Genomic DNA, 24,891 nt, shown 5'->3' on the forward strand with positions numbered 1-24,891 from the left:
GCAGAGTATGTATCGCACATAAGCTTGGGAGCTTACCTATACTATTTGTAGGAGCCATGCCTTATACATACATTTGAATGCTAGAGGGTCCTAAGTATTTGTGGGAACAGACTAAAAGAAATCATAACTGGTTTTGAACAGGGATCACACCAACTATGAATTAACTAGCCATTATCTGGGGCCAGAATGTCCGTTTTCTTTTAATTAACTGAATAAATAACTTCCTCAGCCTGAACATCCAGAGAAACCGTTTGAGCAGAGGAAGGAATAGGAATAGACCAGAATGGTTTTTTCTATTGTAGTAAGACAAATATTTCAAGGAATCTTTGAGGCAAATAGGGATATTATGGTCAGTCTGTCACTCTGGTGATGTCCCCATGCAGGAGCCGGGGATGCCATCTGAGAGACAGCCTGATGGGAACACATCAGTAATGAGTATATAACATATACCTCAACACCTTACACACCTCCCTAAGAACTAATACTTAGTGGAGGTGGAGCAATTGATAAATGAGTAATTTTGCATTTATGCCCAAATTACAAGTGTGCTTGCTCTTTCAGCAGAAGGATGCACAGCCTCCAGCATCCCATGAAGAACTACTCTGCCAACTTCTTTTCATGCCTGTGATTTAAGAATTCCAATTAAAACTCAGCAGCACCAACTAAACTAAATAAATTTGGCAGCCATTGTTGGAAGCACACAGCTCATGTGTTATTTATTTACTCCAGATTCCGAGCTACGAGAAATAGTGACAAGTAATTCCTTTCACCTCAGCAGCTCATATATACCAATTATAACCTGACTCTCTCAAAGACCAAGCAACCACAATTCCCAGCTATATCAAGGAAGATTAAAACTATTAGCAATGATGATAACCATGGTCACAAAAGAACTGGTGCATGAATCAAATCTGCGTGGTATATATAGGTAAGAAACAGAAAGGATGGAACACACAGCAAAAAATAGACTTTGAAGGAGCACATATCAACAACAACTTTAGACTCTTCTCTTTAATTACAGACCATGAACAATGACCCTCAGTTTTGTCCTTGGCCATCATTCCCCGTGGTCAGCAATTAATTGGTCTTTCAGTATAACCTGTACTAGCAAACATGTGCCATATTTTTCTCCTGAAGAATGAACTTCAGGCTTTAGAATTATGAGATATACAGCTGAAGTTCTTCAAGCCACAGATATAAATGATACATAAAAGAGCACCTGATGATTGAAATTTATATTGAAAAACGTCATGACATTATATGGGGATAAAGACTAACAGAAAACCACTCTTCGTAGCTTTTTTATCAGCACACTTCTGTAATACAGGTAACATAAATCCCGATCATCATTCACTTTTATCTACCTGCAGGCAGTGTTTCAAGTCCACATACACACGCTCACAGCCATTAACTGGGAGGTGTGCCTGTGGATCAAGGCGTGCGGTCTAGATGCAGCTAGATGTCCTCCCAGAAGAGCAGGTCTTACTGGCACTGCTCCCACATGAAAGCCAACATAAGGCATCAGGAAACAAAATGATCACTGACACCCCATCCCTGGCAGTGCTCAAGGCCAGGTTGGACACAGGGGCTTGGAGCAAGCTGCTCCAGTGGAAGGGGTCCTTGCCCATGGCAGGGGTTGGAGCTGGGTGAGCTTTAAGGTCCCTTCCAACCCAAACCAGTCTGGGATTCTATGGCATGGAGCAGTGACCAGTGCCACAGGAGTCCACAAAAACTGGTGAAACATAATCTTTGGAGAGCAGTGTGGTGGAACAGGCTGGCATGCGGGGCTGCTCCTGGACCGCTCACCAGCACGGACATCTCTGGTACAGAGAGCAGGGAAAAAGATGGAGTATGGGATGGGGAGGCAAGCTGGTAAAACTGCCTCTGTGAACTGGTCATGATGGGAATGACTGGATAGCAAATACCCTGATTACCGACCAGCCAGTGTATTTAAACTGTGTTTTGAAGCACTGAGCACACAGCCCTGCAGGTCAGCATGCTGTTCTACAGCACAACTAAGTAACAGGAATTCAGCATTTAGAAGGTGACTGCAGGGTCATGTTTAGATGGAAGCACCCACATTTCCACCAAACCTTTGAACACTCATCAAAGATTTACTACAGGGATTTCTCCCCACCCCCCCACGCCCCCCATTCAGTTAGATAATCATTAGCTATGGAGCATCTCCCTCTGTATAACAGCTGAATAATGCACTGGTAATGCATTCCTAATGTATATCTTGGAAATAAGTGTAATAAAACATAAAGACAGCATCTTCCGAGATGTATTTTCTACATCAAAGATTGATCCAGTATAAGAAGGCACCTGGTTCTTCATTTCCAATAATGAGAATACTCTATCCCCAAGCTCAGCAGTGCTGTGAAAATAAGGGTTTTGCAATAAACATCAATTTTAACACAATACTTGAGATGAAATCCCCAAAGGAAACCCACTCTAATTACAGTGATCAAACTTTCTCTGAGCGTATTTAGTGACCACGCTTCGTTCCATATCTGAGTTTAAATAGAGGCAAATAATCACAGGGCTTTAGTTACTTGCTGCAGCTTCCAGCTTGCGCTTGTGAGGAGGATCCTCGATGATCCGGTTTATGTCGCCGCGGTGCTTCAGGTCCACTGGCTTCTCCCAGACTGACAGCTGCATTGTAGGGTTGAAGAAGAAGACCCGGTCATCTCCAGTCCAGACTACACACCTATTCCAAGTGATAGACTATGCTTAGATAACGTCAGGTACACCCACAAACAAGCAGTTAACCCACAGCTGATTTATTGCACCCCTGTTTGCAGCCTGTGGGTTGAGGCTCCTCTTGGATTGACAGCCTCCTCCACGCCAGCCCACGCCAGTCACCTCAGGTAGGATAAAATGTCATAGAAATGGTCTGAACACCTCCAGAAAAGCAGTGGGGGGAATATTCTATCACAGAAGGGAAAAAGAACCAGGCAGGGAGGAGCGCTGTGGTGCTCACAGCAAGAGAAGCCACAGGAAAACACATTGCATGTTCTAAAGACACAGCTGAGAGCAGCAAGTAGCAGAAGCCTTAGCACGGGGGGCAGGTGCCCATCACTTCAATGGCCTTGATGACCATGGGTTGGTGCTTTGCCTGCTACTTGAAGGGAGGAGATACAACCACTGCATCCCCATGGCAACCCAACAGCATCCCCATAGCATCCCATGGCATCTCAATGGCATCCCTGCTGGCTCCCACCGTGGCCTGCTCTGGGCAGGTACCACCAGGCACTGTAGAAATCCACCACAAAGGTTTAGATTGGGTTTTATGGGCTCTTTCAAGTATGAAAAACACGCCCAAGTGCTGCTGAGCAAACTGCAGCTCCCTGGCTCAGTCAGTTTGAATATGCACAGCAGCAGTTCAGCTTCTTGTCCTGGCATTAATTTTAGATCAGGTAAAACAACATGAAAATAAGCATCACACCATCCTTAATAGACATTCAAACCCCCAAGTTGCACTTCACTAAATCTATATACTAAATATACTAAATCTATATGTAAATAAACAACCAGAATATCAATGTCAAACCCACATGCTCTGAATCATAATGAAAACTAACAAACATCATCTACACACTTTGACTTCCTCATGCACACAAATACTTATAATAAGAAAATGCTGGTCTTTGAAGCAAAAACACATTGAAGGAAAAAATCTTATCATTAGAAGCTCTAATGCTTTATTGTGATTAAAATCAGGAACAAAACTGGTTAACAAAGAGACTGGTCTGGGTAAAAGTCTGCAAACATGAAAATGCTCCATCACTGTGGAGTGCTATAATAAGATAACCCAAGATACTCTGCGTACCATGGTAAGACATCACCACTGATCTTGCCCAGATGTGTAATGAAAGATGCACAACCCCTGTAAGAAGCCATGGAGGAAGCTTCAGGGTGATGGCAACAACTTGGTATAAGTGTGCTCCTGAGCCTGAAAATCCCTGTAATTACGTTCTGTGGAGTTAAATGATCTCCCAATAAGGAGGAGCACAGAACTGGCTGTACAAACCCAGCTGTGGACTTGAGGCACACCCCACGGAGGTTCTGGCACCCCGGATGCACTGATAGGGATGTGACAAATATTTTAATAACTTGATTTTGATGCACAACTGTTTTGGATGACAAACAGCCCCACAAGACATGCTCTAATCCTCTGTTAGGGGATGATTATCATAGAATCCCAGCCTGGTTTGGGTTGGAAGGGACCTTAAAGCTCCTCCAGCTCCAACCCCTGCCACGGGCAGGGACCCCTTCCACTGGAACAGCTTGCTCCAAGCCCCTGTGTCCAACCTGGCCTTGAGCACTGCCAGCGATGCTGGATGGTAACACATTTTCTGTCTCTAGGGGCACGCTGCTGAGCACAGGGCTCCTCTGGCCTCACACACAACGTTGATGGTGCTCCCTGAGCTCCGAGTATCACCATGTCCCATGTGGCACCACCACAGGTTAGAAACTCTGGGGTCCTTTGCTGACACCTCTTCATTTTCCATGACTAGCATAATTTGACATTTAATTTAAGATTAAAGTCCCTTTCCCCCTGTAACATCAGTTCTGCCCCTGTGGTATAATAATGGCTTCAGTTATCCAAAGGGGAGAAGTGGTATGTTGCTTCAGTCAGAGAGCAGAAGCTGGAAATGGAGATATTGTTATGATCATGTTCCCCTTTAGTAAACTGTATTTAAGAATGAGTATGGGCACAGGATAATGATGTTAGTGGGGTTTTTATTCCATCAGGTGAATGCCTGACAACTTTTCTGCCATTAAAAATTATGGTCTAGCTTCTTCTTGCAGGAGTTGTCACCTCAACCAATGGTCCCTACACACTAAACAGTCCTCTGGAAACCGAGAAATCCCGGGTTTCTCCTTAAGAGACTGAAATATCACAAGCTTAGATCTGAGAGGGGTGCACGTGAGTGGAGGTCTGGGATTCCCATCCCACACCAAGCAGATGCTGCTGTAGGAGGGGGTGCTGTTAGATCCCACTGTGAGTACCACCAGCTACTGCTCTTTCCTGTAAGAAGGAAGGAACCATAACCTACTTATGAGACTGCTGGACTCAAATGGCTCCTCTGCACTACAATACAGAGCAGCAATTGTCAAGAAGAGAAATGACTGATGTAAATAATTTATTTATGATGTTGAGACTAAGTAGGATGTTGGACTGTGCTTACAACAGTGGGCTGTAAAATGGCACAATATAATAATAACAAATAATGGCTGATGTCCACATAGAGTGCTTTACCCAAAGATCCCACAGATAGGCCAAGGGGAATGGCTTGAACCTGCCCGAGGGGAGACTGAGCTGAGCTCTTAGGCAGAAGCTCTTCCCTGTTAGGGTGCTGAGGCGCTGGCACAGGGTGCCCAGAGAAGCTGTGGCTGCCCCATCCCTGGCAGTGCTCAAGGCCAGGTTGGACACAGGGGCTTGGAGCAAGCTGCTCCAGTGGAAGGGGTCCCTGCCCGTGGCAGGGGTTGGAGCTGGGTGAGCTTTGAGGTCCCTTCCAACCCAAACCATGCTGGGGTTCTAGACCAGCCATAAAGTATAACTAATTATTATGAGATGTAGTTACCCAGTATGTAGTAACCTGAATGGGAGCATGGTCAGGAACTGGGATCATGAGATTAATTAGAAGCTCTAGTGGAAGCTTGGACAGGAACCCAGCATTGCTACGTAACACCCAGGGCAGTGTATCTTCCCCATGTAACAGAGCACTAACGCATTTCTGGCAATGGAAACAGCACTGCTGAATGGCTTTTAGCAATCGCTTACCATGGTGATCCCGGCACTGGAGTGGATGCCACGGGCCTGTTGCCACTGGATGAGCTGTCATCCTCATTTACTAGTTTAAATGAATGCTCCTTGAAAGACAGATAGAGATTAGTCAGCAAATGAAGCCAATGCAGAAGGCTGCTACTGCTACACAAATCACTCCCTTTAACTTGAAGTGGCTCAGCCTCATGGCCATTATTCCACAAGGGGCTTTATGAGCAACCAGCTACCTTGAGAATAGCCCAGTTAAACAGGGAATCATAAAAACGTCGCCTGACTTAAAGCAATAGAAATGAAAAACCAGCAGACACGCTTTTATCCACACCAACAGCCCACTGGGGAGACTGGATATGATTGCATATTGCAGCCTGAGATGCAGAAATCCCCCTGTGACAGGGCCAGGCTGCTTGGATGGAGCAACAGGCAATGCAGGAGGTTGTATGGTGCAACCAGCAAGTACAGGTGCTGTTTTACCCGCTGAAGAACAGCTATTTGTTGTAAAAGCTTATGGAAATGAACTGCGAGGGGAGGTTTGGGAGGAAGGCAGTGCTGTGGCTCAGTGCAGTATCAAAATACAAGGATCATAGAACAGGATCACAAACTGGTTTGTATTGGAAGGGACCATAAAGCTCACCCATTCCCAAGCCCTGCCACTGGCAGGGACACCTTCCACTGGAGCAGCTTGCTCCAAGCCCCTGTGTCCAACCTGGCCTTGAGCACTGCCAGGGATGGGGCAGCCACAGCTTCTCTGGGCACCCTGTGCCAGCGCCTCAGCACCCTCACAGGGAAGAGCTTCTGCCTAAGAGCTCAGCTCAGTCTCCCCTCGGGCAGGTTCAAGCCATTCCCCTTGGCCTGTCCCTACAGGCCCTTGGCCAAAGCCCCTCTCCAGGTTTCTTGTAGGCCCCCTTTAATGAAGAGCTTTTATTTACGGACTATGTAATTACCTGTAAAGGAGGGCTCTGGAAGTGCACAGCAATTCAAATCAGTAACATGAAAAGGGGGCAGGAATAAATTCTTTCTTGCCCCTGGGGCTGATATTGCAATAAGCAGCACAACACCCACCGAGGGGATGATCCTGCCCTCAGCAGGGGCTGAGCCACCTCCACAGGTCACTGCCACTGCAGTGAGACAGCAAATCACAGACACTGTGATTCGATCGCAGCTTCTCAGCACATGAATTGCTTCGTGGGCTGTGCCACAGCTCCACATATGCACACACACACACCCACCCCGAGACTCACTTCTCCTCCAGTATGGGGAGAAAACCCAGCCGTGAGCATCAAACCCAGCCGTGAGCAGCCCTCCTCTGATACCCTGACACTACAGTGACAGAGCTCCTATAAACCAAGATAAATTAGGTAGATAGCTCTTTAAAATCGACCCTAGGAAACCATCCTGTATCAGCAGCACAGCTCCAGCCAGAGGACGGTGCCTTATCCTGACTTGGATTTGGGCCATTCCATGGTTCAAAGAGGTTTAAAGAATACCCCCCCTCCACAGACCTTCTCGCCAGTGCTGTGCACAGGGGTGCTCTTCCTCTCCGCGTGCAGAATCAAGGCGGGTGGGCAGGAGGATCGACTCGATTCCTTGCCATTATCTGTGAGGGAAAAGGATTTCTTTTTAATGGGCAATAAATACACTCCCAACGAGCCACAGCTGGTGAATTAAACCCAGTCCCTCCCTGTTGCCTCTTCCCCTCTTCCTCCTCACTCCCTTACTGACACGCATACGTGTGTGTAACACATATGTGTGCTGAGGACCATATTGCCTGTCTAAATATCATCCTGTGTTTCAATGGGACACATTCATACACTTCACAGTGAGCAGTTTATTGCTCTGAGATTTTCATCCTGCTCTCCCTGAACCTGGAACAAAGCAGAATCCTGTTGCGTGAGCTCTTGGTTGGCTCCTCACCTATCCCCATGCCCTCCAGCCAGTCACTGACACAGGGGGTGGCACCTCCACCTTGTCTCCCCTTCCTCTCCTTCCCAAAGAGCCTGTACCCTTCCATTCCAACGCTCCAGGCACAGAAGCCATCCCACCATATCTAAATGTTGCCAATAACGTCATAGCCCTGCAGCCATGCGCACAGAATGATAGAATCATCATAGAATCACAGAACAGTTAGGGTTGGAAAGGACCTTAAGATCGTCAAGTTCCTTGTCTAACTGCTCTTGTTTATTCATAGGATCGCAGACCAGTTTGTGCTGGAAGGAACCTCAAAGCTCCTCCAGCTCCAACCCCTGCCACGTGCAGGGACCCCTTCCACTGGAGCAGCTTGCTCCAAGCCCCTGTGTCCAACCTGGCCTTGAGCACTGCCAGGGATGGGGCAGCCACAGCTTCTCTGGGCACCCTGTGCCAGCGCCTCAGCACCCTCACAGGGAAGAGCTTCTGCCTAAGAGCTCAGCTCAACCTTCCAAATAATGATGATGTTCCAACTCACATATGACAAACCCCCACACGTGATGTGGGATCATCACCAAAGCCTTTCTGTACCTGAGGAGTTCCAGTACAGCAGTTATATTGCCAAGGGAGGCTCCAGCATCTCGAAGTCAGGAGCACAGTGATCCCTCCTCATCAGCTCTGCACCCACCCTACACCGCACCCTATGCACCACACAGGCTCCTTGCAGAGCTCAGGTGCAGCCTTGCACTGCAAACAGCGGCTGCTACTACCAGTGTATCACAGTATCACAGTATCACAAAAAAAACCCAAAAACACACCAACCCCCCCACAAACACCAAAAACACAAACCCACCAACCCAAAAAAACCCACAACCCCCCCACCCCACCCACCCCACAAAAACCCAAAAACCCCCACACCCAACCCCCCCACCACAAAACCCCCACCCAGCAAGCCATGACATACCTTACCCCTTATCCATACTTTTCCATCCTTATCCTACTCCACTTTTGGAGCACATTCTGTCTGCCTAACAGACAAAGCTTCGGTGCAGTAGCTTCAAGAAACTCTTTGCAAGCAGGGCTTCTGTAGGGCTGCATGTTACATGGCAGATTCACACATCAAAATACTCCTCATTTCATTTCAAAATCACTCAGACTACAGCATAGGCGACATGTATCAGGGGCTATACTGAGGGAAAGGTGGAGCCTGAGCCGTTTGCTTCACCATGGAATATATCAGAATGATAAATATTTAAACAAATGTCGTTTTTCTCAGAAGATGACTTAATTTTTATGGGCAGCGAAAAAGAAGCTTTACAAATCATAGCAATTAATTTCCACATTAAAGGAGCGAGGCATAGGGAGCTGCTAATACATATCAAAAGGGTCTCTAAATTTATCTTTCTTCCCTTGACATCTGGTAATTGGGAATCAAAGTGATGTGGGGCACGTGGGTCTTTGAACATGGTACTGTCACACCGGCTTCAGCCAGGCCCCGAGCACCCACCTCCACAGAGTAGAAGGAGAGCCAAGGACCAAGGATGCTTCCTGCATGCACTGCCCGGAGAGACCTGGAGCCACAGTCAAGGAACCTCGCTTCAATTAAACTGTGCTAATACATTCTCCATCTCTAACGCACAGCAGGAAGACAGAGCGCAGTTTCTGGGCTATGTCATGGAGGTATTTCATTATCCGCCCTGTGTTTTCCTGTCATTCCAACTGCTCTGCCCCAGGGACACCCTTGGTGGCTTGTTCTCCACTCCCATGGCGTGCAACGAGCCAGCCCTCAGCACGGCTGGTGAATGGGTCCTGTACAGCCACCTCCTTTCTGACAAGGGGTTTGAACCAAAATACACGTGTAGGGGATTAAAGGAACCTTTTCACATGCGCCTCCACAGCAAAGGGTCCTTTGCACGTCATTGATTTCATAGCAGTTTAAAGCCCAAGGTTGGGATCCCTTTGCAGGCGCACATCTGGTGCCAGGCACATTCTGCTTGGGCACATTTGGCACAGGCACCATGGTTGTCCATGTGCTAGGAGCCTTTCAGGGCAGCGCTGCTGAGTGGCATGGTATGCCTCAGCATTTCCTGCTCTTGTCATGAAACAGCCCTCGGAGCAACAAGCCTGGGAGGGATGGAAGAGACACAAACAAGGCTGCTTGGATTCTGTCACTCGGACACGGAGCAGCAGCACTTGGGAAAGGATGCCTAACAAAGCTGGGATTTCAGTTTAGATTTGCAGGGAAATCCCACCAACCCCTCCCCCAGCTCTGCTTCTTTCCCCTTCTATTTCACAAGGGAAAAAAAAAGCAAGATTTTTCTTATTATTAGAATTTTGCTTCCTTTGTAGTCTTCATTATCACACTGGTTTAAGAAGGAGTCACGATGTTTCATTCATGTAGATGCACACACACACATGGATGAGGAACACGACAACTCATCGGCCTGGCTTTGGAAGCATTAACGCCAATACAGAGCTGTCAGTTGGCAGATTTAAACAAACCTTTGCACATGTGAAATCCAGCAGAGGGTTTTCCCACAGCTGATGCTGAGGAAATGAAATAGGAGAACCTAAACCAGCCTTGGCACAGCGCTGGGAGCTCCAGCTTGGGGCAAAGGAAGGTACCACATATGGGGTAAGTACTTTTATTACTGCTGCTCTTCCCCTGCTCTTTCATAGATGAAGATTGGGTTGAAGCATGGAGCAGGGACGCAGCTCTTGCACACTGCAGCCATTCTCACTGCCCTTTGAATCTTACACATCCTCAGCATGGAAACACTGTGCTGCAAAGGCCAAAGTCAACCTCTTTTCCTTCCCCCTTTAAAAAGCCCCCTCGCTGCATGCAAACTGGAAAGCAGAAGCCCCAGGGAGGAGCCTGGGTGCTGTAGGTTTTGCTTGAAGTACAGCACCAAGAGCACAGCACATGTCAGTGAATTTCTGCAGCATGCAGTGCATTAGGCATTCACATGTGCAATATACCTACACAGCATTCTGGACAGTCAGCATATAGGAAATAAGATGGAAATAAAAGACCCATAAAATAACAGAAAGTCCTGAAAGTCACTGTGCACGTCAGGAGTCATTTATCTTTATATCGATGGTTGAACATTGAGACCGGTTTCCATGTCATGTAAAGAAAAAATAACCTGACCTTGTATTCTGCCCTCGAGCTCAGCAGTCACTTGGTGCCCATGGAGCAGGGAACACACGCCAGGGCAGGAGCACACCTCAGCTCAGACTCACTTTGCTATGGAGGGACACCAAGCTCCTGAAAAGCAAGGTGTCAGACCTGCAACTGCCCTGGGGGAGGCAGGGAGCCTGTGCTGCCGAGCCACAGCCCCGCTCTGCTCCCAAAGGAGGGCCCTAAGCAGAACGCTGGCAGAACTTCCTTAGATCGCAGAATCCCAGACTGGTTTCAGTTGGAAGGGACCTCAGAGCTCATCCAGGCACTGGAGCTGCTCTCAGGTCTCCCCTTCAGGAGCCTTCTCTTCTCCAGGCTGATCCAGCCCAGCTCTCTCAGCCTGGCTCCAGAGCAGAGCTGCTCCAGCCCTCGCAGCATCCCCATACTCCCCCTGCCCAGATCCTTAGAGACTTCTCTGAACACACCAGGAACAGCCAGCCAGCAAGACCCTCCAGCAGCAACCAGTGCATGTCTTTGCTCAGGATCACTCTTTTCTCATTAATTAAACTCTTTCCCCCCCCTTTAACTTCTGTACATATAAAACCCCACAACCTGACAATTAAGCTACCCTGACATGTTTTCAACATAATCACACACCTTTTTTTACCCCTAAACTCAGCAGTACAATTACTGATTATGTGTTCCCGCGCTTGCTATAATGCCGCCAACGGATGCACTGGAGATGGGAGGATAAAGATGTCTGATTAAAGACACATCTCTGAGGCTCCACAGCAGGTAGAGAGCCATGAATAATTCACAGTATGAAAAATAAAGGTGAAGTAGCAAAACTGTCTTGGGTATATCACAGAGGATGTAGGTGTGTGATCATAAACATCTCATTAAAAGCAGAATTAGGGAGAGGAAAGAGGGAAGATTTATTCGTGCCACAAGAAGCTATGGACAAGAGATTAAACCATTTGCAAAAGTACTTAGAAGCCAAACCTCCATTAGTTTAAAATTTTGATTCTAAATTATTCCATTGATTGGATTTTACTTGAAGTGCACACATAGATGACTATAGAACCCCAGCCTGGTTTGGGTTGGAAGGGACCTTAAAGCTCATTCAGCTCCAACCCCTGCCACAGGCAGGGACCCCTTCCACTGGAGCAGCTTGCTCCAAGCCCCTGTGTCCAACCTGGCCTTGAGCACTGCCAGGGATGGGGCAGCCACAGCTTCTCTGGGCACCCTGTGCCAGCGCCTCAGCACCCTCACAGGGAAGAGCTTCTGCCTAAGAGCTCAGCTCAGTCTCCCCTCGGGCAGGTTCAAGCCATTCCCCTTGGCCTGTCCCTACAGGCCCTTGTCCCAAGCCCCTCTCCAGCTTTCCTGCAGCCCCTTTAGGCACTGGAGCTGCTCTCAGGTCTCCCCTTCAGGAGCCTTCTCTTCTCCAGGCTGCCCCAGCCCAGCTCTCTCAGCCTGGCTCCAGAGCAGAGCTGCTCCAGCCCTCGCAGCATCTCCATGGCCTCCTCTGGCCTCGCTCCAACAGCTCCACGTCCCTCTTGCGCTGCTGCCCCAGAGCTGGATCAGGGCTGCAGGGGAGATCAATGATGTACCCAACTTCCTATCAAAATCTGATTTTGATTATGATTTGCAAGGCACATGTGTGAATCTGAACAAAGCCAGAAGACTCCCTCCAGCCTTTGGGAACAGCACTGCCCCTTCTCTCACAATAGCACACACACACATTTACATGACAGTAAATGAACCAGCTTTATCACACTGTACAGCACAAAGCATCCTCCGAGGCTCCAGCCAACGAGCCTTCATGGAGCAACTATCCAAAAGATAACCACATTATCACTGTAATGCTTGTGAATACCACTGGCATGGGACATGAAAAGCCCAAGGACATTTCAGAAACTTGCCTTTTGTATCATCAAATGCAAAGCAACTGCCAGGCCGAGCACACAGGATCCAAACCCCTCTGAACACACTCGTAATGAGCTAAAGCAAATGTCATAAAATTTGAGCTGATTTTTTAAGGTTCCCCCATTTCTATGCAGTATGGAAAGACGGTTTGGAAGTATGCAAATACACAACATATGCTTCAGTAATATAATCAGTGTTTAGAACCATAAACACACCTGCTAGGGCCTGATCCATCAAATTGGTTGCCATGAACGTCACCGTCGGTGCAGACACAGCCGTTACACGGGTGACTTGCGTTGGCATCAAGGGACCCACGTGAGCATCCATTCTGGAGGCGGAACCTGCATTCAAACCACAAGGAAACATTTGGGTTTTTTCCAGTAAACAAAAATGCCTTTAAAAAGCTCTCTTTTCCCACAGATGCTCTTTTAACCTCCTGCTAACCATTTCTCCCTATGCCTGCCTGCATGGTAGAACAGGAGGGTTGTGTTACTTGAATTATTGGTCTACTCTGGCCACGATGTCCATCAATTCACACGAAATAAGCATTGGTGGAAATCTTAAATTAATAAAACACGGCCTTAAGATAAGAACATCAAGGATATATGAATGCCTTCAGAACAGCTTACAGCAAGATTAGTTTTCTTATTTAAGGTTAAATAACAGACCTCCAGTTTCTACTGTTAATTCACCACAAACTCTTTGTGTTCCACTGTATCCTTTGAATTTGCTGATAGTATAAACCAGCAGCTTTATCCCTGGGAATCCCAGTCTGCTCTGACAATGCACAAAACAGAAAATCACTACATTCCTACTATATGTCATTCACGTTAAATCAGTAATCCCGGTCTGCTGCTAGCACTGCGCCAATTAAACCAAGCTACTTAATCCTTGGGAATTTGCGACTATCAGCAAATTTGAGGTGAAACCTTGAGCATCAGCTTCCCATTAACTGTTCACGAAACCATGTCTCAGAACCTGAATGACCCATAGCACATATCATTTCAGATGGACATTCCAGTGCCCCATTAGCAGTCTTCATATGCTGTGTACAAGCCACCATCTGAAAACTGAGCTGGCAAGAGAGAGTTGGGCTTGTTCAGCCTGGATAAGGCTCCAGAGAGACCTTAGAGCAACTCTCAGTGCCTAAAGGGGCCACAGGAAACCTGAACCTGGACTTTGGACTTGTGCAAATACATACATAAAGCACAGATTTTCTTTACCCTTAATGTGTACAGTATGCCCAGGCCTGGTGCCCAGTCTGACCTGGTGAGTGGGAACCCTCCACAGACCGGTGATGGTCTAGAACAAGTGAAACAGGCACCAAAGGATGCTCCTAGAGAGTTAACACTGATGGAGCAGGGAGAGGGAGGAGACAGCGATAGCAAAACCTCTGTGATGCACTGCCTGTCCCAACAAAGCAGCCCCATGCTGTTCTTCTGGTGGCCTCCCCCCTGGGACAGCAGAACCTGCTGACAATGACCCTGCAACAGCAGCAGCATGGGCTGCCTGGGGACATGGCTACAAGCAGCTGCAGGAAAACACCAGAAAAGGGAAAGAAAGATATGATTATTTCTCTTTTTTTTTTCCCTGTCATCATCAGGATAAGAGAAATTCCTGCAAGACATGATCAGGAGCACGATAAAGAACATACCCTGCAAAGTACTAAGTTTAATCCATACTTGCTTTGAAGAAAGAATGACAAATGAAGCATGTACGGAAGAGGAACAGGTCAGTGTGATGTTTGCTGTGCTACCTGCAGCACAACATCACAGGAGGCACTCGTAACTTGGCCATCTCTAACGAGGCAGTGAGCCATTCTCCTGCCCAAGCTGCTGTTCAGACCTCAGGCAATGACAGCTTCTTTTTAATGCTCCTGTCAAAGCCCCTGGCAAAACTATTACCTTTGATGAGCTCTCTGGATATAAAGAAACGCTGAGGAACCATCAATTCCTACACCAAAGTCTAAGGTGCCTCTAATTATATGGAGCAACCCACATGACAGCAGACTCACAACAGCACCTCCAGCTTTACGGAGACACCCAGCAGGATGCCCACATGAACAGACTGAAGTGCTGATTTCCACATCCTTGGAGACCATTTCTTAAGGTAGGATTCCCATCTATAACTTCGGTTACATTACTACACAATTAATTCCATGAGTAATATTTCATAAAGCAAGTGTTGTTTTCTTTGGTTTCTCAAACTAACTGGGGGCTGAAGCTAGATGAGATTTAAGGTCCTTTCCAACCCAAACCATTCTGTGATTTTGTAAATTTGATGACAACAAAAAGGACACTTTCATCCTATTGCTTTCAGAATCTGATTAAAATCAGTCTTGAATGAGGTATGTGCATGTGAACGCCTTGCATTACAATAATACCCTTGGGAAGGGCAACACAATGATTCTAAATATATCGAAAATGACCATCTTAATGATGGCAGTCATCACCTTAAAGATGGTCATCATCTTAAGGTATTAAAGATGATCATAAAGACAGCAACAAATCCAAATCATACTGGAGATGAGCACGACCAGGAATCTCCACTTTGCCCTTTAATGTCCATGCTTCCAGATGTGAACCCATGCCCTGGAACAGGTTTGGACCTGGTCCCCTCCTGCTGCTGAAGCTCTCTGTGGCCACACAGCACCTGAAGAACACATGGGACACATACAGAAGCTTATAGGGACAGCAGGCTGCTGGAGGCTCACATTAAGGTGTGCACGTGGATTTTGGTACACAGGCAATTAGGGTCAATTCTCTACACCCAAAATTGGAACAATTTGCATAATGTGCTTAATTATGTCCCTCTAGTTGGACACATGGGATGAGCTCTGCTCATTTTGTTACCACAGTGCCTGCTCCATGTTCAAACATGACTTGCCATTATACAATTTCAGCTGTTTCTTTATGTTGATTTATTATCACAAGCAGGAACAACAAAATTATCAGTGCATCTTTTGGTGTGATGGAAGCAATTAGCTCCCACCTTCTGTCCATACTGGAGCCAAGCATATACATATATATATATATATATATACACATTATTTCATATCTGCAGATTGAGTTCAACTGCTCAGTTTAATTACATCTGATGCTCACCAAACAAGCTTGAATGATTTAAGGCAATCTTGACCTTTGAGGAATAAATATTTATGCTTTCTAGTTTTTCATGCTCATAAAGAGCATGGATGGATGTGGAATACAAATAAACTCTGTGGATTGAGTTTAATGTCGTGATGCAGTACAAGCTTTCAGCCTGAACTGAACATAACCTGGGCTGGAATAACACCTAAAGGTGAACCATGAAGAACCTGGCACTCACCTACAGATGTTCTGTGTGTTTTATGATTGAGTTTAGGTAAATGTTATTGCAAACCAATGAATGCTGGAGATGGGAAGGAGGCAAGTGATGTTTTCTATGAAGTTTCTGATGACAGCCAAGGAGGCCTGACCAGCAAGTCGTGCGTTTGGAGAACATCTGTCCCTGTTTAAGATCATTTCGGTGTGTTTTACCGTCGCTTACAAACACAAGTGACCTTGGTCTCAACTGCAACCAGGATGGTACAAGGACAAAGAAGGATGAAAGCAGACGAGTGAAAGGTTCAGAAACCTGAAGATCCTTTTGCAAGTGATTCTCTGCTCTGATTTGCATAACTAATGAGCAGATACTGATTTGCATGTCTGATGAAGGGAACCTCAGGGGAGGGCTGGGTGCCTGAGGCTCCCTTCCCCTGCACAGCAGCTTCATGTACCCACCTCCAGCTTGCTGGTCCCACAGCCACGCTGCTGAGCCCCACCTCAGGAATGGCTGAGCATCACCATGAGCAGGGCAGAAGGAGGGTGGCAGGGACAGCTCCAGCACTGGTATCACTTCCCAGCCCAGCAAAAAGCCTCCATGTGAGCAGCCTGGGACCAGGGCTGGTATGAACCTGGGGATGTTTTCCCTCTTCTCTGCTCCTAGGCAATGGCAGCTAGGGGAGGCCAGTTCCTACAGCAGCTCTGGCCACAGTGGGAATGGTTACAGCCACACTGGCTGAAATGGGAATGGTTATAACACACAAGCCCATCACCTGGCATGTCTGAATCAGCATTTTTATGCTGTTGCTTCAGCACCTGAAGAAAATAATGGGAAATTGGAATAGAATATTATTATTATTTCTAATATTATTTCTACTGGGGAACTAGAAAATGCCCCATTACAGAATGACAGAATCATGGAAAGGAACTTACAGCTCACCCAGTTCCAACCCCCTGCCATAAGCAGGGACATCTTCCACTATAGCAGGTTGCCCTAAGCCCTGTCCAACCTGGCCTTATTGTAACTGACTGACTATTACAGCAGAAACCACCATCTCCAGGTGTGCATCAGGAGCCAAATCAAATCAGAGAGCAGATTTTCCCCAGAACACACAGTTAACATTTCCACCTCAGGTATTTCTAGCAAACAATATTTAAAGTCTCTTCCTTTCTTCACCCCACACCACCCAAATGGATCACTGCTGCTACCTCCCTTCTCTACTTGCTTGCAGCCAAACAAGACCGGGGAGATGGAGCGGATGCATTACTGACACTCATGGATTGGTTGCAAGGGATCAGACAGATTTTGAGGGCAAAACTGTTCTTATAAGGGTTTATTCCATGACTCGGCAGATCCATCATCTCTCATCACTTCATTAGACAGCACATGGATGTTAATGACCCATACTAACACAGCCATGGCAGAATAACACGATGCTGTTCTGGACCACACTGCAGGCCACAGCAGTGGAGGTCTGCTCCTGCTGTTAAAGGTTAATTCTTACCTTTTCCAGTTAAACCATGGCACTTCCAACTTAAGCCTAGGTTGGCAGTTTGACAAGGGTTTAAGCCTGGTTTTCCTCATTGTGATTCAAGAAGCCTTTAAATGAACACAAAAGAACAGGCCCCACATCATTTATTTTAACTATTCCTACTGAAAATATCCGTAGCACAAGTATAATCTTCCCCCAGTGAAGTCAGCACAATTCTCTCCATTGAACTTTATAGGCACTAAACACACTCCCAAAACCAAAGCTTTTCTTCCTGCAATTTGCCTTTTGCAAAGCCACTCTATCCCCTGGGACAAAAGCTCTTCATGCATTACTGACCAGCAGTGTTTGTCACTTGTATGTATTTTAGCTAAATATATCTCAGGACTCGTATTCACTAATGGCTTTGTAAGGCTGCCGCAAGAATGGCAGCAATGGGAAGAGCACAACTGCTGGGGTGCCAGTGGTGGGACTCCAACCAGGCAGGACTCGACCAGGAAAAGGCCTGAAAGGATTCCTAAAATACACCCTGTGATGTGCAGATAGACTCCACAATTTGTTAAAGCTGTAAAGTAGGTATGCTTCATTCAGCACTGAGGCACGTGGGGGATCGCTCCTCCAAAGGCATATGCACCTCAGAGTTGTTTCCCCTTTACATTTTTCTTCTAAAGTTATAGAATCATAGAATAGTTAGGGTTGGAAAGGACCTTAAGAACATCCAGTTCCAACCCTCTTGCCATGGGCAGGGACACCTCACTCTAAACCATATCACCCAAGGCCTCCTCCAACCTGGCCTTGAACACTGCCAGGGATGGAGCATTCACAACCTCCCTGGGCAACCCGTTCCAGTGCCTCACCACCCTAACAGGAAAGAATTTCCTCCTTATATCCAATCTAAACTTCCCCTGTTTAAGTTTTAACCCATTACCCCTTGTCCTATCACTACAGTCCCTAATGAAGAGTCCCTCCCCAGCATCCCTATAGGCCCCCTTCAGATACTGGAAGGCTGCTCTGAGGTCTCCACGCAGCTTCTCTTCTCCAGGCTGAACAGCCCCAACTTTCTCAGCCTGTCTTCATATGGGAGGTGCTCCAGTCCCCTGATCATCCTCGTGGCCTCCTCTGGACTTGTTCCAACAGATCCATGTCCTTTTTATGTTGAGGACACCAGAACTGCACACAATACTCCAAGTGAGGTCTCACGAGAGCAGAATAAAGGGGCAGGATCACCTCCTTCGACCTGCTGGTCACACTCCTTTTGATGCAGCCCAGTATACATATGCGTGAGGTTGCACAACATGCCTATATATATTCATGTCCTATGCCCACTTCGTATTATAATGAGCTAAGAAGTCCTTTGTGCTTGTGCAGTGCCTCCTGGTGGTCATGGGTGAGGGTCTCAAGATGAAGTCAATGAGTCTTCCTCAGGCCTGAACTTTTCACCCTTAGCCATTAGGCACACTCCCTGAAGGCTTGGTCATTGTCCAAAGCACAGAGCCAATTCCAGCTGCCCTGGGTGTCCAAAGGACGGGAACCAAGTCATGGTCCCTGCCTCCTATCAATATCCATGTCCTTACGTCTTGCTCTAGCACACACGGAGAGTATGATAAGCATAAACAAGTAGTAACACTGTTAAGCAAGGGGCTTGATCTACCCCTTCTACACTGCAAGTACGATAAGCATGAGGAAGCAGTAACACATAAGCAAGCAGCTTGACCTACCCCCCTGTACATTGGTTAACCTTTCACATCACCTGCAAATACACATGTGGTGAGAAACCCGTAACAAACAGGACACTGGGTTTCCTGAAGGGAAGGGATCAGGGGATAGAGCACTGCAGGGCATGTTCTCGTTTCAAAAACTGGATGCTGTTCGTACACCTAACCCTACCCTATTCCATTCACCTTCTTCCTCTTTTCACACCTTTTAAGACATACTTCATATTTGCCTGTAGTTACACATTTGTTTCCCAAACATGAAAAGCACATTTAACTGAAGCACTTCCTATACCGCTGGGATTAGATGGTTAAAGAGGAATATAAACCAAAGGCATTTTTGTGAATATTAATCCTGGTTTGCCCGAAATAATTCAGCCAGGAACAGTCTTGTCATAATGCTACAGGCTCAGAATTTGCCTGCCCATCTACTGCTTTGCACACCTTGCCAGTTACAGGGAATACCTAAAGGGGCTGACCAGAAAGCTGGACACTGACAGTGACCCAGCTGCCTCCTTGTTTTGGCCTGGAATAGCTAAAAGACACAATTATAACGCCAATGGAACTCCACTGCAACAAGCTGATCTATCTCTCTCCAGGTGAACACACCAAGCACATGGAACCTCACAGTACTTTTCCAGCACTTCTCCAGCAAAGCTTTCCAAGCACCAAACCTCCTGTTTCAGTGCTGCTTCCTGTGCTCATCTGTGGTAGTTCAGCGTGGGAAAAGGACACCAGAACTCAACAGTACTAGGAGAAATCACAGCAAGTACTGAGCAGCTTCCTCAAGGATCTGAAATGCTTTCCATGCATATTTAAAATTAAAGAAAAATATATTTGGAAGGGTTTCCATTTAAAGGTGTATGCTATGGAAGTCATATAAAATTAAACTTTCAGCTCTAAGCTGCCCGAGGGGAGACTGAGCTGAGCTCTTAGGCAGAAGCTCTTCCCTGTGAGGGTGCTGAGGCGCTGGCACAGGGTGCCCAGAGAAGCTGTGGCTGCCCCATCCCTGGCAGTGCTCAAGGCCAGGTTGGACACAGGGGCTTGGAGCAAGCTGCTCTAGTGGAAGGTGTCCCTGCCCATAACAGGGAATTGCAGCTGGAGGAGCTTTGAGGACCCTTCCAACCCAAACCATTCCCGGATTCCATGATATTCATTACATTCCAGACACACTCACCTCTGGTTTCTAAAGACAGTGGAAATTTCCAGTGGTGTAAAGGCCAAGAATGTCATTTTCAAAAGTGTACCCATGACCAAAGAGTAGAAACCCCATTTACAGTATAATTTGGTTGACTTTCAAGTCACTGATGCAACACGGCTGCAGACACAACCATCACAACATAGCGACCATGAAAGCTGAGAGGGAAAGGTCCCTGTGCCCAACACAGCATCTAGAGCACCTTGTCAGCACCTACATCCTCTTGTCACTATGGTGGCTGAGCAGTTCTACAAAATCCTCCTTGCTGTCAGCACTTGAGGCATTACATCTGAGAGGGATTTGATGGTGAGCACTAAACCCAGCCCTTGTCCAATGTGAGGAACATGTGTAATACCCAGCTGCTGCCGTGGGCAGCTTGGTAGTTCGGAGGTAAGTACTAGGAATGAAAATCCAGCACGTGATGCTGAAGGGAAACCACAGCTTGCTTATAAAAATCACTGACAGCATTTCACATTAACTCATTTCTGCTGTCTCTCTAATGTCTCCTGTGGGATTTGGACTTGAACTGAGAGAAAGAATCACGGGGAGAAGATAACAACCTAAAGAAAAATGTAATTGGGATTAAGCAGGTCAGGCAAGAAGCATCAGAACAACCCCCCCACGCAATTTAAACCCAGCCCAGCAGAGAAAAGAAGTTTTTCTACTGGCAAGGAAAGTCACAGGCAGCAAAAACTGCTAAAGGATGGCTCAGCAATAAGGAAACAGAACCCAGCTGTACCTGGTCCGACCCTTTCATTACTGAAAATTTACTTGGGAGGGATGTACAAGTTCCCAGCCCAAGGGCCTCACCCCGGTGAATGACATCAGCATCAACACCAGGACAAGATGATGGGGACAATTGTCATCCCTCTTCCCCATGAGTATCCTTTTTGGTCACCTTGGTCTCGCCAAGCAGTAGGGAGGATCAGTTTGTGAAAATCCCTGGAATATGTAACACGTAGTTCTATAGAATCAAAGAATCATCAAATGGGTTGGGATGCAAAGACCTTAAGGCTCATCCAATTCCAACCCCCTGCCACAGGCAGGGACACCTTCCACTAGATCAGGTTGCTCCAAGCCCCTGTGTCCAATCTGGCCTTGAGCACTGCCAGGGATGGGGCATTGGAAGGAGAAAAGCAATGAAATCCATAATTTCAATCACTGTATCTGATAGCCAGTAGCAGTCAGACACAGAAATACGCTGATTTATTTTTATTATTGCTGTTATCATTTTATGACCCCAGAAGTTAGTGAAGATCAGGGCCCAGGGACTTGCTTCATTTAGAAGCCACATCCATCATGATAAGGTAATTTGGGGCAATACTGCTTATCTGCAAAGGATAGGAGAAGTCTCTTTGCTTGAACAAAGGAGGAATTGAACAGCAATGAAAAAGAAAATCAATTTTTACAAGCCACGCAGACTCCTCCAGTGACATCCAGCCCCTCAGCTCTGCTCCCACCCTCTCCTCAAGGTCACACCACGCTTTTCCTCATGGCCATTTTCAGAGGCTGCCTGGAAGCCACGTTTGCAGAATTCTCTTTCCTTACTCTCTTTCTTTAACAGACCTAGAAATAGCCGTTAAAATACTCAATGCTTCCCAAGTTTGATTCTCTTCTTCCCTCTGCTTTAGGCTGCAAAATGCGCTGCATTTTCAGAGCACCATCTGCCCTCACTCGTCTGTAAAGCTGCTGCTGGGTGAACCCTTGCAATAAACATCTCCAGCACAGACGCTGCCCAGCTGTTGAAGGGCTCTCAAAGCCCTGTATTCCTTCCCAGCCCGGACTCAAACCAAGCCTCTGCCCTCTCCTTGCCTCACCTCCAGTACTGGGTGACTGCAGGCAATCTCCATCACGCTGCCATACACTGTGATGTTAGATAGGAAAGCCACAGCCACCCAAAAAAATACCCCCAAGAGCTGGGGAGGGTGTGTGGAAATGGCAACCCCTGTTTCCCTGTTTATAATCTTCCCTGGAATCTACCATGAATGTGGTTACACAGGTTAACAATGATTTATGGTGCAACCTCTGTGCAAACAACCCCTTGAATTCTCTGTTAGAAACCAGTTTCTGAAGCAAATTTTCCAATGAGAAGCAGATGGGATCTGTTTGCTTGCTTATAGAGAACCTCAGCCCATACCTGAACCACAGGTACACCAGGAAGGTAACAGCCCACAGACCACCCGTGTCAGCAGTGATGAGACAAGGGGAGGATTTTGTATACCCAGACTTTAATTGTTTCCTGTTGTCTGGGTTCAGCAGTAGCAGTCATTTTTCTCCTTCTTAGTACCTGGTGCAGTGCTGTGGTTTTGACTTTCAGTCTGGGAACAGCGCTGATAACACCGATGGGTTTAGTTACTGCTCAGTAATGTTTGGTCTGACCAAGGATTTTGTGAGTCTCATGCTCTGCCAGGGAGGAGGGGAAGCCGGGAGGAAGCAGAGACAGGACACCTGACCCAAACTGACCAAAGGGGTATTCCATACCACAGCACGTCATGCCCAGTATATAAACTGGGAGCAGTTAACCAGGAGGGTTAGATCACTGCTCGGTCAGGCTGGGTATCGGTCAGCGGGTGGTGAGCGGTTGTATTCTCTCTCCTTGTTATTTCCCTTATCATTGTTATCATTGGTGGCAGCAGCAGTGGTTTGTGTTATACCTTAGTTACTGGACTGCTCTTATCTCAACCCGTGGGGGTTACATTCTGGGCTTAAACCGCGACACCTATCTGAATAGAAACAACACTTCAAATTTTGGCAGCATCACTGCTGTTGCCAGAACCACCCCCATTGCTTTGCAGTTCTTTGTCCAGGCTTCTCGTGGGTTTATTTCTGTTTGACTTCTCCTATTTTTAAATTAAAGCAAAATAAAACATGAAATTGCTACTGAAGTTCTATTTTGCTGCTGTACTGGTGAGTTACAACAATAATATATTCAGTGACTTGGGATGGAAAATAGAAGAATGGCAATGAGCTGGAAGGGTGAAGGGTGATACCGAAATGCATATGAGTTTCTAGAAAGGAATAGCTCTCAGCACGTTATGGTACCTCCTGGCACAGGCACAAGGGACTCGAGGGCATCCCAGCAAACTACAAAAGCATTAGGTGGCTTATCAGTTTTGACACAGAGAATTTTTAATGTTTTTAGCTAAAAGTGGAGAGTGCGGAGGATCAGTCACCTCATTGCTGTGCCATCAGATTAGTAAATTGCCCTATGAGAGGTCAGAAAATTAGTATAGCCCTTTCTCTCTCTTGTTAAATGAAAAATGGTGGCGTGACACACAACTACAGATGGATAGATATATACACACAGACACATATTTATCTGTACAGCTGAAAGACAACATACAGAACTACCAGAAGTCTATTCAAAAGAATAGAATTCTACATAGAATCAATCGTAGAATGGTTAGGGTTGGAAAGGACCTTAAGATCATCCAGTTCCAACCCCCTGCCATGGGCAGGGACACCTCACACTAAACCATGACACCCAAGGCTCTGTCCAACCTGGCCTTGAACACTGTCAGGGATGGAGCATTCACAACCTCCCTGGACAACCCATTCCAGTGCCTCACCACCCTAACAGGAAAGAATTTCCTCCTTATATCCAATCCAAACTTCCCCTGTTTCAGTTTTAACCCATTACCCCTTGTCCTATCACTACAGTCCCTAATGAAGAGTCCCTCCCCAGGATCCTTGTAGACTCCCTTCAGGTACTGGAAGCCTGCTAGTCTGGGTTGGAAGGGACCTTCAAAGATCACCTAGTCCATCCATTTTCTACCTTTGCACTGGAATTCAGTTAAAAGCTACCAAGAATAACCATTTAATAGGAAATAAATTCCTGCTCCATGATTACAACTGTTTGACTCAGAATGCCTTTTTAAGGTCAGTATGGCAGAAAGCTGCCCCCAGCAGCACCTCCCGAAACATCCACACACAGAACCCCTCGCATCCCTCTGGTGGCTTCCACAGCCCTCCTCAGGTATTTTACAGGCAGCGTACACAGCTGTGAACACAAAGCCAGACTGAAGATCCCTTTCAAAAAGCAGATGCAGACACATGACAGCCACCACCAGCATCAGCTCAAAGCCCTTCATCCCTGGCTCATCACTACACTGTTGGAAGGTCAGTAATGAGCTGTTTGTGGTGAGGAGCTCGCATCTCCCTGCAGCTGCCCCAGCACAGCTCCAGGCTCCTACAGAACCAGAGCTTTTTCTTCATACCTTCTGTGTCTGGGGTTGTTTGCCCCTTAGTTCCTCCACAAATACACTGTAAACCGCTTCTGTACAGATCTGAAAAGAAGGATTGAGCTCTCAAAGACTGGTGAATCCCTCGGTACTCATAAGCGGCAGGGAGGAGGAGAAGAGAGAGATGCTGTAAGTGCTCAGACTGAGAGAAGATGATGGCAAAACCTCATCTTTCCATAAGTGCCTGAGCATCCACAAGAAAACA

At 46.8% G+C, this 24,891-nt stretch overlaps 1 protein-coding gene across 1 annotated transcript in view; it reads right to left on the minus strand.

The window, feature by feature from the left end:
• Positions 1 to 24,891, minus strand: part of TCERG1L (transcription elongation regulator 1 like) — an 80,702-nt gene that overhangs the window by 19,415 nt on the left and 36,396 nt on the right. Inside the window, exons 5-8 of the mRNA XM_061346767.1 lie at positions 12,959 to 13,084; positions 7,294 to 7,388; positions 5,792 to 5,880; positions 2,556 to 2,710 (exon numbers count right to left, since the gene is read on the minus strand). Coding sequence (XP_061202751.1) covers positions 2,556 to 2,710; positions 5,792 to 5,880; positions 7,294 to 7,388; positions 12,959 to 13,084 — 465 coding nt within the window. The remainder of the gene's footprint in view (positions 1 to 2,555; positions 2,711 to 5,791; positions 5,881 to 7,293; positions 7,389 to 12,958; positions 13,085 to 24,891) is intronic.

This window comes from Neopsephotus bourkii, unplaced genomic scaffold (genome assembly GCF_033783945.1).
Source record: "Neopsephotus bourkii isolate Nb327-2 ecotype Australia unplaced genomic scaffold, CSIRO-AGI_Nbou_v1 NB_274, whole genome shotgun sequence".
In the NCBI taxonomy this organism is placed as follows: domain Eukaryota; kingdom Metazoa; phylum Chordata; class Aves; order Psittaciformes; family Psittacidae; genus Neopsephotus; species Neopsephotus bourkii.